Raw genomic sequence first — 13,604 nt, forward strand, 5'->3', positions numbered from 1 at the left:
AAAATTTACAAAACATTAAGAAAATCAACTGTTTTTGAGAATTACTCCATTCGTCCAAATTGAATGACAATTTTTGATATTCATGCCAATTTTAATTTTTTATATATTTCAATATGAATCTCAAAAAATATGCAATATAGATCTTGTTTGAAAGTTCTCGATTAATTTTATTATACAAAATTTTCAAACTCATGAAAAACATTATAGATTGAAAGATATATACAATGAAAAATAGAACAAATTTTAAAAATTGTCATTCTTTTTGGAATGAAGGAAATACTATTGTAGGAGAAACTTCCTCAAAGCTTTCTACTATATTTTTGATTGAGTGAATGAACTGGAAAGTATGTGTTTCTCGATCATACGACTATAATCTTCTATTAACCTAACAACTGCAGATATAATTTAATCTCTTCTATAATTAGCAGCCTCCACAAAATAAAGTGTTCAGACCATAGTTAACGGTTTAAGGTTTGACTCTACCCACCAAAGTAACACACTTCTTGCCCATCGCACCTTAGAAAAATACCCCTACGGAGAAAATTAAATGTGAAAATGAATGCCGTGGTGCACATGCAATTTTCCATTAAAGTCTAGGCATAGGAAAAAGCCGAAAAGGCAGAGGAGAGGGAAGAAAAAGAAAAAGAAAAAGAAAAAGAAAAAGAAAGGGGACTCGTAGTATATTGTTGGGGGGTGGGGGCGGTGGGTGCTGATTCTAAAGAGATGAGACTGTGGGAACATTCTGAAGGGAGCTTGGCTTTTTGCGTGAACATGGTGTCGCTGGAGTGGCTGGCATAGATTAGGGACAACTCATCTTTTGGATAGTGAGAGGTTTTCCCTCTTTCCTGTGTGTTCTTTTGTTTGTTGGTTGCTTTCTTCTGCATTCGCCCTTTGGTACTTCCTGGTGGTGTGGTGGGGTTCTCTGTTGTTTCTGTCGCTCTGATGATTTTACATACCCCCCCTCTCTCTCTCTCTCTTGCATCCTGCTCATTGCTTTCCCTTTCCAGCCGGTTTTCGCCCTCTGGTTTTGAAGGTCGGACCCTCTTCTTTTCCTCTGATCTTTAACGGGTTTGTTTCAGATTTTCAAGTTTTGCTTTGTTGTTTATATTATTGCGGGTTTTGATTCTTGTGAATATTCAAATCTGGGTATTTTTACAAAATCTTAATCCTGTGACAAAAATGGATTTGTTCTTTCTGATTTAAGACCATTTTCTCTTTTTTGAGCTTCTGTTCATCACTATGCATCTGTTCGTGTGTTTATGACTTTGGAAGGTGTTCTAGACTTATGTTTTTGAGCAATTTTCTCAGAATCAATGTTCTATTGGTTAAGTTCTTCGAAACAATGCTGTTGGTAACAGCGTTGGCATGGTCATCTATGCAAATTGTTCTAGATTGTCTACAAATTTGGTAGTCCACTCAACTTATACCAAGGTTGATCTTTTCAATGGCAGGTCAATTTCCACTGGTGATGGAGGATTTGCAACGGTGCTTGGGTTACTGAAATCTTGTGAGTAATTATAGGAATTTGGGGGGGGGGGGGGACTCGACTGTAGTGAGGAAAAAGGATAATAAAATAAAGAAATAAGGGGTGTCAGTGGGCAAGTGGGGGTGTCGTCTCTTCTCTCTTGGTTTGAGCAATTAATATCGGTGGGTGTGACTCTGCTTGTTTTGTCTCCTGTTTTGAGCCTTTCTGCCCGGACTCCGTGGGCTCTGCTACCGAGCTAGGAAGCAAAACCCTTCTTCTTTTTATCTTTCTCTCTTTCCCCTTTCGTGTGATTACATTTCGTAACAAATCACACCACTCCCCTTATTCTCTCTCTCTCTCTCTCTCTCTCTATTCACTTGCCTTGTTTTCTGGGAAAGATTCGGCCATACGAGGACTCAACACTTTCTTTCCCTTTGATCCAGAGTTTCCTTCATTTTCTTGAACTCCAGGAAAAAAATTCACATTTTCAGGAGTTCAATACAAGTTCCCTCTTGGTTTTGATTTGTGGCTGTGAGGGTGGAAGTGCTGGAGTTTGTTGAAGTTGGGGATTTAGATCTTTGAGGGGAGACGAATCTTTAAGTATCCAAAATGAAGTTTATGAAACTTGGATCAAAGCCGGATTCATTCCAGACTGATGGTGACAATATAAGGTCAGTCTCAGATCCCTTTTACGTTCTTTTCAAAAAACAGATCTTTTTTCTTGAACAGTATGTGCTGTTTTTTCTTTGCATTGTAACTATGTTTGGTTGTGTTTTTGCTGCGGTGTTGTCATTGACTAGTATCCATAATAGCCTATTTTGAAGGCTTTGTTTGGGTGGATTTCTTTGTGTGTCTTATCTTTTGAGATTTTCTTGTTATGAATGTGTAGTTTGGGTATTAATTTTATGCCTAACAGCTTATGTAGCAGGCATAAATTGTGTTAAATACTATATGTGCAAATTGTTGTTCCTTTATAGGGCAACAGGAGAATGGAATTTCTGCTCTTCTATTTTGGCGAGAGTTGATTTCGGTTTGGTTTATTTGATTTGGCATTCAAGTGAGTATATTTCATCAGATGTACTGTTCCATTGCAAAGATAAGAAGGAAATATTGGTTTTTACTCTGATTAGGAAGCGTCAATGGTGGTGGGTTTGTGTTTAACCACAAACCTGTCATACCAATATTACCATCTATAAACATTATTCTCGATTTGTTAGAATTAGAAGAATTGAAAGTGAAAGACATTGATTGGGTATGTTTCTCATGAAGTCCAAGCTTAGCTAATTTGGCAACACTAGTTTTTGACTCTTTGCCAATTTTAAAATAGAAAACTATATAGTAAATCTGTATCGTGACTATTGTCTCTTGTCAAGCTTACCGTTGCTCCATCTTCTACTAGTATAACTTAGGCGTTGTATGAAAATGATGTCTATTGGAGGATGGCATAACATTCACGGTTGGTTGATGGTCTATTTTGGTTGCTGTTACTTGGCTACACTTCTTGTGGAGATACTTTTTCAACTTGGATGTGTATCTCTCATTTTCACAGAAGCCTTATAGGGTATAACGGAGTCATGTTTTTCTCATTCCCCTGGAAATAAATTTATTGTCACTATTCTATTTCACTCTATTCACTGAAGCCTTTCAAGGTGAGGGAAGAATGTACCAAAAATATGGTTTTATGATGCAGAATTTTTCGTCCATTTTATTGAATCCATTTCTTGCCAAGCTTTTTTGCTTAGGTTTTCTCTGCAGTTTTAGGCATTTTTTGATTTGTTTATGAGGTTTGGTGTTGTTTGGGTTATTGGTGGGTGTTTTTTCTTTTGTTCCTGTTGTTTGGTTGGCGTCTTGCCTTCCTCTAGCTTTTTGGGTCTCGGGTAGCGCTTAGCCGTTATGCCCTTGGTCCGTTTAATCTTTGTGCATGTTCCTTCTTCAAATATTAATAAATTTCTTTTGCCCAGCAAAAAAAAAAAAATGGTACTCCTACCCACTTCTGAGTTTTCTAAGAATTTCCTATGTATGTCAGCTGACTTGAGGAAATCTTTTATGTGCAGGTATGTAGCAACTGAGTTGGCTACTGACGCAGTCATTAACGTGGGGGATGTAAAATTTTATTTGCACAAGGTTTGTACTGATGCATCCCTGCAAAGAGTGCAATCTATTGAGTACATAGCTTACCGCATTTTGAGCATTATGTTTCTAAAACTGAAAAACGCTTGCAATAGACGAACAGATTAGAAATAGGAAATAGGAACTCATGCCAATCTTATCTGCTTCGCACAACAGAAATCTAATGGTCAGAGTAATGATGGATGATTGTCTGATAGACATTGATTGTGGCTTTAAGGGTTCAATTCCAGGTAAACAATCCAAATAGTATCTGTTAGAAGCTCGAACTGAATTCTAGGTGAAGTAATACATATTGTATCTGGTAGCAGCTCAATGTGGCCAATAAAAAATGAGGCTGAGTGGATCCAACAGCAAAATGAAATGATTAATCATGATTCCCCAAATCTAGTATAATTTTGTGTTTGTGTATCCTTCAGTGGGATGTTTCTAATACTAGCAAAATGCTTCACATTGTGTAGTTCCCTCTCTTGTCGAAGAGTGCCCGCTTGCAGAAACTGGTTGCGCTCTCAAACGACGAAAACCTTGACGAAATGTGCATTGACGACATTCCTGGTGGACCTGCAGCCTTTGAAGTGTGTGCCAAATTCTGTTATGGCATGACAGTGACCCTGAATGCGTACAACGTGGTCGCCACTCGTTGTGCGGCAGAATATCTTGAGATGTACGAAACCGTTGAAAAAGGAAACCTCGTTTACAAGATCGATGTTTTCCTCAATTCAAGCATATTCCGGAGTTGGAAAGATTCAATCATTGTTCTTCAAACCACAAAGTCCCTTCTCCCATGGACAGAGGAGCTGAAGGTAGTTAGCCACTGCTTAGACTCCATAGCCTCTAAAGCTTCCGTCGATACATCAAGAGTGGAATGGTCCTATACATATAACCGTAAGAAACTCCCAACTGAAAATGGAAATGATCCGCAATGGAATGGAGTGAGAAAACAGCCAATGGTCCCAAAGGACTGGTGGGTGGAGGACCTATGTGACCTTCAAATAGATTTATACAAACGGGTCATTACCACGATTAAAACAAAGGGGAAAGTTTCTGGCGATGTGGTTGGAGAAGCGTTGAAGGCGTACGCCCTCCGAAGGTTACCAGGGTTCAGTAAAGGTATGATAAAAGGTGGTGATGTAATAAAGAACCGGTCGGTGGTTGAAACCATAATTTGGTTGCTGCCCACAGAGAAAAACAGTGTTTCTTGTAGTTTCTTACTTAGATTGGTACAAGCTGTTATTGCTTTAGATTGCGGAGAAATGGGAAGAAAGGAGGTGGTGAGGAGAATTGGTCAGCAGTTAGAGGAGGCCACAGTGGGTGACCTTTTTATTCGAACTCCAGCTGGGGAAACAACTTTGTTTGAAATTGCCGTAGTTCAAAATCTAGTAGAGGAGTTTATAAAGCAGGAGAAGGACTCTGTGACTGATTTTCAGGAGGAAATTGAATTCCAGGAGATTCAAAGTCCTGCATTTGTTTCAGATGCCTCCAAGGTGAAAGTGGCTAAGCTGGTTGATGGCTACCTTGCTGAAATCAGCAGGGATCCAAATTTACTTCTTTCAAAATTTGTAGATCTCGCACAAATGGTATCAGAGTTGGCAAGACCATCCCATGATGGTCTTTACCGTGCCATTGACATGTATCTTAAGGTGAATCCTTACTTTCTCTCTCTTATTTTTAGCTTGAAGCCTTGAACCATGTGGCCGAATATGTTTTTATTATTATTTTTTTTCTGTTTTTGTTTTTGTCAGCAGAATTGACTTGAGCAAAACAAAAGTCAACAAAATATGTGTTTTATGGTAAATAAACAATGAGTTGATTTTAGTAGAAAGCGTTTTCTGGATCAATACTATCAAACAACCAGTAACACTTAAATCACAATGACCTCCCCGCCACGCTACACTGCTGCCACCACCAGCACCCACCAGCCACTAGCTCCATCATTTTCATGATTGCAACCAAACCAAAGACACTAAAACATTTTCAACCGATAGTATTTTGCATTGGAAAATGTTTTTCTTAGGGTAAAAGATCTTCAGCTAAAAATGCGTTAGTTGGCAGAGCAAGGAGCCTTTGCAAATATGGAACTCATCCGTTTTGTTCAATCAAACCATCTGTAACTTAGGCTACATTTAGTTTCTTGTGCTCTTTTTCTTCCAGAACCTTCATAAATTGCCTTTCCTTTACTGTCAAATTCATATCTCCGAGATGTTCAACTATTTATTGATTGTGGAACAGGAACATCCGGGGATAAGCAAGAGCGAGAGAAAAAGAATATGCAAGCTGATGGACTGCAAGAAGCTGTCGGCAGATGCCTGCAAGCATGCCGTTCAAAACGAACGTCTGCCCATGAGAGTCGTCGTTCAGGTTCTCTTCTTCGAGCAGGTCAGGACCACCACATCCTCCTCCTCTGGCGGTTGCACCACCCCCGACTTACCCGGGTCCCTCAGGGCTCTACTCCCAACTGGTTCCCATGGGAGCTCAAGATCCGCCACAACCAACACAGAAGATGACTGGGATGCTATTCCAACGGCAGAGGAGCTCAAGTCTTTGAGAGGGGAACTTGCCACCCTAAGGTTAAGTAACGATGTTGCGAAAACGAATGCAGAGAAAATTGCAGCTAGTAAAGTGAAAGGCATGATGATGTCAAAGAAAATATTTTCGAAGCTGTGGTCGAGTAAAGAGAGGCATAGCGAGAATAGCAGCTCTGAGACATCGGATAGTCCCGCTTCTACTAATGCAGAAGAAACCAAGTCCACCCCTTCTAGAAGTAGGAGGCATTCTTAGTAACAAATGCTGCAATGAGGAATTTGGGGGCTGGGTAAGTTTGTAAAGTTGTAGCATCTGTTGACATTAGGATGTTAGAAGAACCTGCTGACGTGAATGCATTGAGCTTTGGGATGGAAGAAGATGCACAATCCTCCTATGATTTTCAAGCGAGAGTATCGCATGTGGTTGTAAAGAAGAAAATATTGGGGATGTGGGTTTTTTTTTTTTGGTTGGTAAGTCTTGGCTGTTATTTTAGCTAGTTCCTTCCCCAGTAGGTAGGAGGTAATACTCAACTGTTATTGAACTTTCTGTGTTAGAGATGGGATGGTCATAATGAGGCAGTTTTGATGTACCACAAGTGGAAAAGGAATGCTATGCTTTGGTACTGATTGTTCTTTGTAGTCATTGTCTCAGTTTGGTATTAATATTTAGTGTTTTGAAATGGGGATTCTCATGTGAACTAGAAGAGATTGGCCTCGTATCATGTTCGAGTCGCATCTCTCCCTCGAATGATTATTTAATGTTGCTCGAGCATTGCCACATAGTGTTTAAGGGCCACTACCAGCAGATTGATATGGGAGGCACACAAATACACAATGTGGTAGAACCCCCAATCAATGTGTGGTGGAGCATTTATAGTGTGAAACATGTGGCGGTACTCCATTAGCAATTGAAAACTTTCCCTTTTGCTCAATCCTATACCCAGCAATAGAGCGACCATATATGATAGTACTGTAGTTGGAGATGTCCATTTATGGCAAGTCAAAATCCATCGTCCAAGAGCCAAGGGACTTCTTTATAACCACAAATCTCTTTCAACCTCTCTCCCGTCTCTCCTCATCTGTCTCTCTCTCTCTCTCTCTCTCTCTCTCTCTCTCTCAGATATATGTGTATATATATACTTGGGCTTCTTGAGTCTCGATCGTTCCCAAACCACAACCACAATGGTGGACTCCAACTCATTCCATCCATCCTCCAAATCGGAAAATAACGAACCCGCCGTTTTCCCGCATCCTTACACCTCCCTACCAGATGGGGAAGAAACCCGCAAGGTCCAGGAAAACCACCGCCGGCCAGTGAAGGGAATGTTGCTAATGTTATCTGGATTTTGGACGCTAGTAGCTTTGATGGCCTATTTTGGAATGGGTTCAAACTGGAATTCGACCACATCGGAGGAAATAAAGTCGCCTCCGCCGCCTTTGCTGCCACGAGGGGTGGCAGAAGGGGTTTCCGCGAAGTCCTGGGGCCTACATTTGGGATATCCATCATACCCATGGACGCAGCGTATGTTGGATTGGCAGAGAACAGGGTTTCATTTTCAGCCAAACAAGAATTGGATGAATGGTTTGTTTGTTTATGGTCCATAAGTATAATTTCATACTATTATGACATATAATATACGTAGAAATACATTTTATTCTGATTTGCCCAAAAAAAAAGGTTCATACCCAGTCGATCAGAGTATCTTTCAGAGAGGTTTTGGAAATTCATATTTTGGATATATATGGTTTACCCTCTGTTTGGAACTTCGGAAAAGTAAGAGAAAAGAAAGTGGATGAAAAATGGAAGGGAAATGAGAGGAAAATTTCATTGTTCACATAATTTGAATTTGCTAGTAATTTTTTCCATCTCTCTCTTCAAATCAAACAATGGTGAAGGAATTTTTTTTAAATTTTCCTTTTCTTTCCTTTGCCTTTCTTTCCCACAAGTTCCAAACAAAGCTTGATTTTTTTTATAATATATTCTCTTCATTTTCTTTATGCTGACCTTAGTTTTTATTTCCGTTGAATTTGTGTCTGCCTTGCTCTCTGGGGGATTATATGTGATTTCGGCTGCTAATTAAAGATCCCAATGGTAACTTTCTCTCTGTTCTCTCTCTAGAAAAAAAAAATCGGTGCCGAGCGGGCACCGGCCACGTGGTGCCGAGCACGCATCTCAATGGTCCAAACGTATTTTGAACGGCTCAAATCTATTTGGGCTTAAGGGAATGTTTTGGTAATTTTACACTCAAAATTTACCAAAACATGTTTGGACGATCGAAATGGTGCTCGGCACCACGTGGCCGGTACCCACCCGGCACCGAAAAACTTCTCCTCTCTAAGCAAAAGTAACAAAAAGTACGTACACAGATCGATCTTGGCTATTTTTCTTCCTCGGTTCTTCTGTTTTCGTTTTTCGATATGGAAGCCTTCCTAAGGATGTATTTCGATTCAATCAAGCACAGGGTCATGATTTCAATTCAGTTAGCCAAACATTATTGGGAAAATGACGGTCAATGACATGTCTTGATAATTAATACCCGTTAATGATATTTTCAGTATTAACAAACGTTTTCAGCATATCTTTGACGGATATTAATTATCAAAATACGTCATGGGCTGTCATTTTCCCAACATTATTTATAACGGTCCAAAATTTTTCATATTTAGTGGATAATTAAAAGAGACATAGATAGCTCCACTTAAAGTACCGTACATACTAAGTTCAGGCAGGAACAGATCGCCCTTTAATTCACTTGCACTTACATACCACCATCCTACATGTTTCTTCCAATTCCCAACTTGTGTACTCATCCAGGACCTACCGAAGAAATAATTTCGCCCTAAATTTTCATTTCAGAACTTTCATTCGTATTTTTTTGAATTTTTGTTGAATTCGAATTAAGTATTGTGTCTTAAATCACTTGTTATCTAAAAGCAAAACATATACAACCAAAAGCAAAATAACAAATTTGCTGAGACGAAAAAACTTTGAAATTGTTGTCTTCACCGTTGTCTTATCTTGATTTTCTTGAACTTTGGTCTACATTTTTATGTTTTTGTGATCTTCTATCAAGATGAACAATTAACGCACAAATCACTACTACAATGGAGAAGATCCTGGTCTTTACCTGTGATTGTTATAATCTAATCGCGATTTTAAAACCGTGATTGATTGGGCTGTTATGAAAAAAGTCAGGATGGTTCGATTATAGTTTTTGGCTATTATTAAAAGTATGTATGTCCTAACTGATATTGAAATCCATAACACTTAATAATAAATGAGGTAAAATCATAGTTTTTACGAGGATAGCGTGCTTAAAAATATTATACAATTACAGTTTCCAGTGAAATAATATACAATTCATAAATCGATAGTTAAATAATATCATAACAGTTTGAATGTAAAAACATGGTTATATTCCAGTGAAGATAACAGTTTTTATGAAAAATCTTGGTCTCTTAAGTAAAAGGATTACGTTTAATGTGGGAAACCATGATTTAATGATTTATGCATATTGCCAACATAATTCTCCACAATTGACATTAATAATTTTAAAAGTGCAAAAACAATAATAATTACTTGATTTACTTCCTCAATCAAAAGATCTCAAGTAATAGATATATTTGTTTTATTTTAAATGATTAACTATTTAATAATTTTTGTTATTTTTTTATTTTTTTGTCAAGATGAATAAACAAATTCAAAAAGCTTGACGTACAATAACAAGATTTCAAGAAAGACAAAAAAATAATCCAAAGAAGAAGCCCTACATTTTTATACTACTTTTGTTTACTCATTGATTTTATTTAAACATACACAATTAATTCACCTCCAAATTAGGTCCACTATACTACAAGGGATGGTACCACTTGTTCTACCAGTACAATCCACAAGCTGCAGTGTGGGGTAACATTGTGTGGGGTCATTCTGTGTCAAGAGATCTCATCCATTGGCGACACCTTCCCATAGCCATGTCCGCCGATCAGTGGTACGACATCAACGGTGTCTGGACTGGGTCTGCCACCACCTTACCAGATGGCCAAGTCATCATGCTCTACACAGGATCAACCAATGAGTTTGCGCAGGTCCAGAATTTAGCATACCCTGCTGACCTATCTGATCCGTTCCTCGTTAACTGGGTCAAATACCCTGGAAACCCGGTTCTAAAACCACCACCCAGTATCCATCCACAAGACTTTCGCGATCCGACAACTGCTTGGGCAACGTCCGAAGGCAAGTGGCGAATCACCATCGGATCTAAGATTAATGGCACTGGGATATCTTTGGTCTATGAAACCCTAGACTTCAAGAGCTATGTGTTGCTGGACGACTTGCTCCATTCTACATTGGGTACGGGTATGTGGGAGTGTGTGGACTTTTACCCGGTTTCACAAATAGAAGAAAACGGGTTGGACACATCAGTTAAGGGTGATGGAGTGAAGCATGTAGTGAAAGCCAGCTTTGATGATGACAGGAACGATTACTATGCTATTGGAACATATAATGAAAGTTCTAACCAATGGGTTTCGGATGACCCAAATATAGATGTGGGTGTTGCAATATTAAGGTACGATTTCGGGAAATTTTATGCCTCCAAATCATTTTACGATCCCATAAAGAAGAGAAGAGTGTTATGGGGTTGGATTCCGGAGAGTGATGACGAACGCGTTGACATCAAAAAGGGTTGGGCATCCCTTCAGGTAGTTAACTTTTCATACTTCCATCTATTTTGATTCACTTGCAAGGCTAGCTAATCCGTGCTTTAAAATTTTCGTATTTCATTACTTTTGCCACATTATATGGTTAAAAATATATTAAGAATTCGAGTATAGAAATTTGGAGGAAAGATGATCTTCCATGTTTATTAATTATATAGATGCATGCGCGTGTCTTTTCCTTCGTAGTTAATTTTCAAGAATAAAGATTCGAATTTCTGGTGTTAAATAAATATTTTTCATTGAACATAAGGATTAGTCATTATTAGCACATACATGTTAAAAAAAATATTATGCTTTTTTAAATGTACAACAGGCTATTCCGAGGACAATATTGTTTGATAAGAAGACTGGTAGCAATTTAATTCAATGGCCAGTTGAGGAGATTGAGAGCTTAAGGTCACAAAGCCATGAATTTGACAAAGTGGTAGTGGAAGCAGGGTCAGTCGTTCCTCTGGATGTGGGCAGTACCACTCAGGTTAGTGTCATTTTTCTGATTTTGAAAGCTTAGGAAGCAATTCAAATATATTGGTTGATATTTGCCCTTTTGACAATGCCACAGTTAGATATCGTTGCTGAGTTTGTGATAGATAAGGAAGTTTTGGAGAGAACAAACGAAGCCGATGTGGTCTTCAGCTGCGCTGAAAGTGGTGGAAGCATTACGAGGGGTGCACTAGGACCATTTGGGTTACTGGTTCTTTCCGATAATAGCATTGTTGAGCAGACTTCTATGTATTTTTACGTTGCCAAAAGAACTAATGGAAATATCCACATTTTCTTTTGCACCGATCAATCGAGGTACGTTTGCCAAATTTCTAACAAAAGTAAAGTTATTCTAATATAAAAGGCATACAAAAATCTCTCTAAAATGATTGGATTGGGTTGGGTTGTGAGTCTATGTATAGCTATAAATAAAGAACCCGTCAAATAAATCATAAAGTGTGAATGCTATTCCCTTGTCACTCTTATAGGAGGTTTTGTGTAAGATACTTTTGTAAAAATATTTTAGCTTTTTATACCCTCAAAAACTTGTAATAAAACTTTTTTCGTAATTCGGTGATGGCATTCTTGTACGGTACGTCAAACCTGGCAAATAAAATATCTATTTAGAAGTTATTACTATATTATATGTCTGCATGGCTTATTGTGTTGTCAGACTCGCCTCCCCTCAGGTTCTTCCCTCCAGTCTACCTTCCAGTTTGCATTTTGTGGGCCCATGTAGGGCCAACATTGATAATCAGGACTGTTCATCATGTAGATCTTGTCAAGACGAGTGACCATACCAAAACTTCTGTTCATCAGATTTGTATTGATACCTGATCGAAACATATTGAAATTGGTGTTTGTCACACTGGATAGGAACTCGTTGGTTGCAAGTTTATATGTTCCGATCAGGTATCAATACAAATCCGATGAGCGTGATTTTTGGTACGGTCACTCGTCTCAACGAAATCTACATGATGAACGGTTTCGATCATCGACGGGCCCTACATGGGCCCACAAAACCAAACTGGAGAGGAGACTGGAGGGGAGCCGAGTCCTATGTGGTTGTGTGCCATAACACTCTAATAGTGGGCACAAGACGGTTTTCAATTTCTAGAAAATATGATACAGCCGAGTGAACCTTAATTTCACTAGCCAAGGTCCATGTATTTGTTGTAGATCTTCTGAAGCAACAGACGTCTTGAAGTCCATTTCTGGAAGCAGAGTTAAAGTGCTAGAAGGTGAAAAGTTAACTATGAGAATATTGGTAAGTCAAAATGCTTCTGTTTCATCAACATCCTAATAAACCAATAATTAATTTTCCAAGAATACAGCTGATGAAAAGTAATTTTGTTAAAAACTGAAATTTGTGGTTTATGTATTTTAGGTGGATCATTCGATAGTAGAAGGCTTTGCTCAAGGGGGAAGGACTTGCATCACTTCAAGAGTGTATCCAACAAAAGCTATCTACGAAGACGCTCGCATTTTCTTGTTTAACAACTGTACTGAGGCCAAAATCACAGCCTCCCTCAAGATATGGCAAATGGAGTCTGCACATTCTCTTTCAGCGGCGAATGGAAGAAGGAAGCAGTGGGGGCACGTGGCCACACTGTATTTTTTTATTTTTTCGCTTTTAGTTTTTAATTGAAATAAGTAATAGCTCAGCATAGCCCCTATTCGGGTTTGGGGTCATTTTTGGGATCGTGTCAAAATACCTACTTCATTAACTTAAATGTGTCATATTTCTTGGTTCAAACTTGATCTGCTTAAAATTGTATCGTGTTCGGGTGGACACTTTAACCCTTTTGTTGGAAAATCATGCGTATAAAAACATAACGTAAAAATATTAAACAGGTGAAACTGTTTAATCCAATGAGAATGAATACATGTTCAGTGCTAACATTTTTTTTTTTTGCTCAACAAAACGGAGAAATTTTATTAGCTCGAAATGGGTACATCGAGAAGAAGCTCACTAAGCATAAAAACTTAAGAGCAAAGGAAAACAAGAAAAAGGAAGAAGAGGACCATCCAACAAAGAGTTGAACCGCCCCACCCCTCTCCAAAGAACTTAAACTTTCACCTTCCTCATACCATCAAGATAACTCTTAAAGTCCTCCACCGAGTGCACCTTAATATCAAATTTCACCTTAATCCACATTGCTACTCTAGTTTTAATTAACTCCCCAAGATCCTCCACTCGCCATGTAGCATTGTTAAACACAAGATCATTCCAGACCAACCATAAAGACCAAATTGTAGCATGGAAAGTTGTTTCCCACATACCTCTCCAA

General features: G+C 38.6%; 2 protein-coding genes across 6 annotated transcripts; both read left to right on the forward strand.

Moving 5' to 3' along the window:
* Nucleotides 1-621: 621 nt before the first annotated feature.
* LOC131299116 (BTB/POZ domain-containing protein NPY2-like) lies at nucleotides 622-6,753 on the forward strand. Of its 5 annotated transcripts, none has more exons than XM_058324693.1 (6): nucleotides 707-1,033; nucleotides 1,452-1,647; nucleotides 1,957-2,136; nucleotides 3,520-3,589; nucleotides 4,054-5,232; nucleotides 5,822-6,753. In XM_058324693.1, the coding sequence occupies exons 3-6, from the start codon at nucleotides 2,075-2,077 to the stop codon at nucleotides 6,368-6,370; spliced, it is 1,860 nt and encodes a 619-aa protein (XP_058180676.1). In that variant the 5' UTR covers nucleotides 707-1,033; nucleotides 1,452-1,647; nucleotides 1,957-2,074; the 3' UTR covers nucleotides 6,371-6,753. The 5 variants fall into 5 exon arrangements, with proteins under 5 accessions (XP_058180675.1, XP_058180676.1, XP_058180677.1 ...); XM_058324694.1 differs by having other exon boundaries at nucleotides 1,452-1,507; XM_058324695.1 differs by having other exon boundaries at nucleotides 717-831; nucleotides 1,452-1,507.
* Nucleotides 6,754-7,206: 453 nt separating this feature from the next.
* On the forward strand, nucleotides 7,207-13,069 carry LOC131299115 (acid beta-fructofuranosidase-like). The gene is made up of 7 exons (XM_058324690.1): nucleotides 7,207-7,696; nucleotides 8,198-8,206; nucleotides 9,956-10,815; nucleotides 11,147-11,308; nucleotides 11,393-11,628; nucleotides 12,493-12,580; nucleotides 12,701-13,069. The coding sequence occupies exons 1-7, from the start codon at nucleotides 7,297-7,299 to the stop codon at nucleotides 12,959-12,961; spliced, it is 2,016 nt and encodes a 671-aa protein (XP_058180673.1). The 5' UTR covers nucleotides 7,207-7,296; the 3' UTR covers nucleotides 12,962-13,069.
* Nucleotides 13,070-13,604: the final 535 nt, after the last annotated feature.

This window comes from Rhododendron vialii, chromosome 8a, assembly GCF_030253575.1.
Source record: "Rhododendron vialii isolate Sample 1 chromosome 8a, ASM3025357v1".
Lineage (NCBI taxonomy): Eukaryota > Viridiplantae > Streptophyta > Magnoliopsida > Ericales > Ericaceae > Rhododendron > Rhododendron vialii.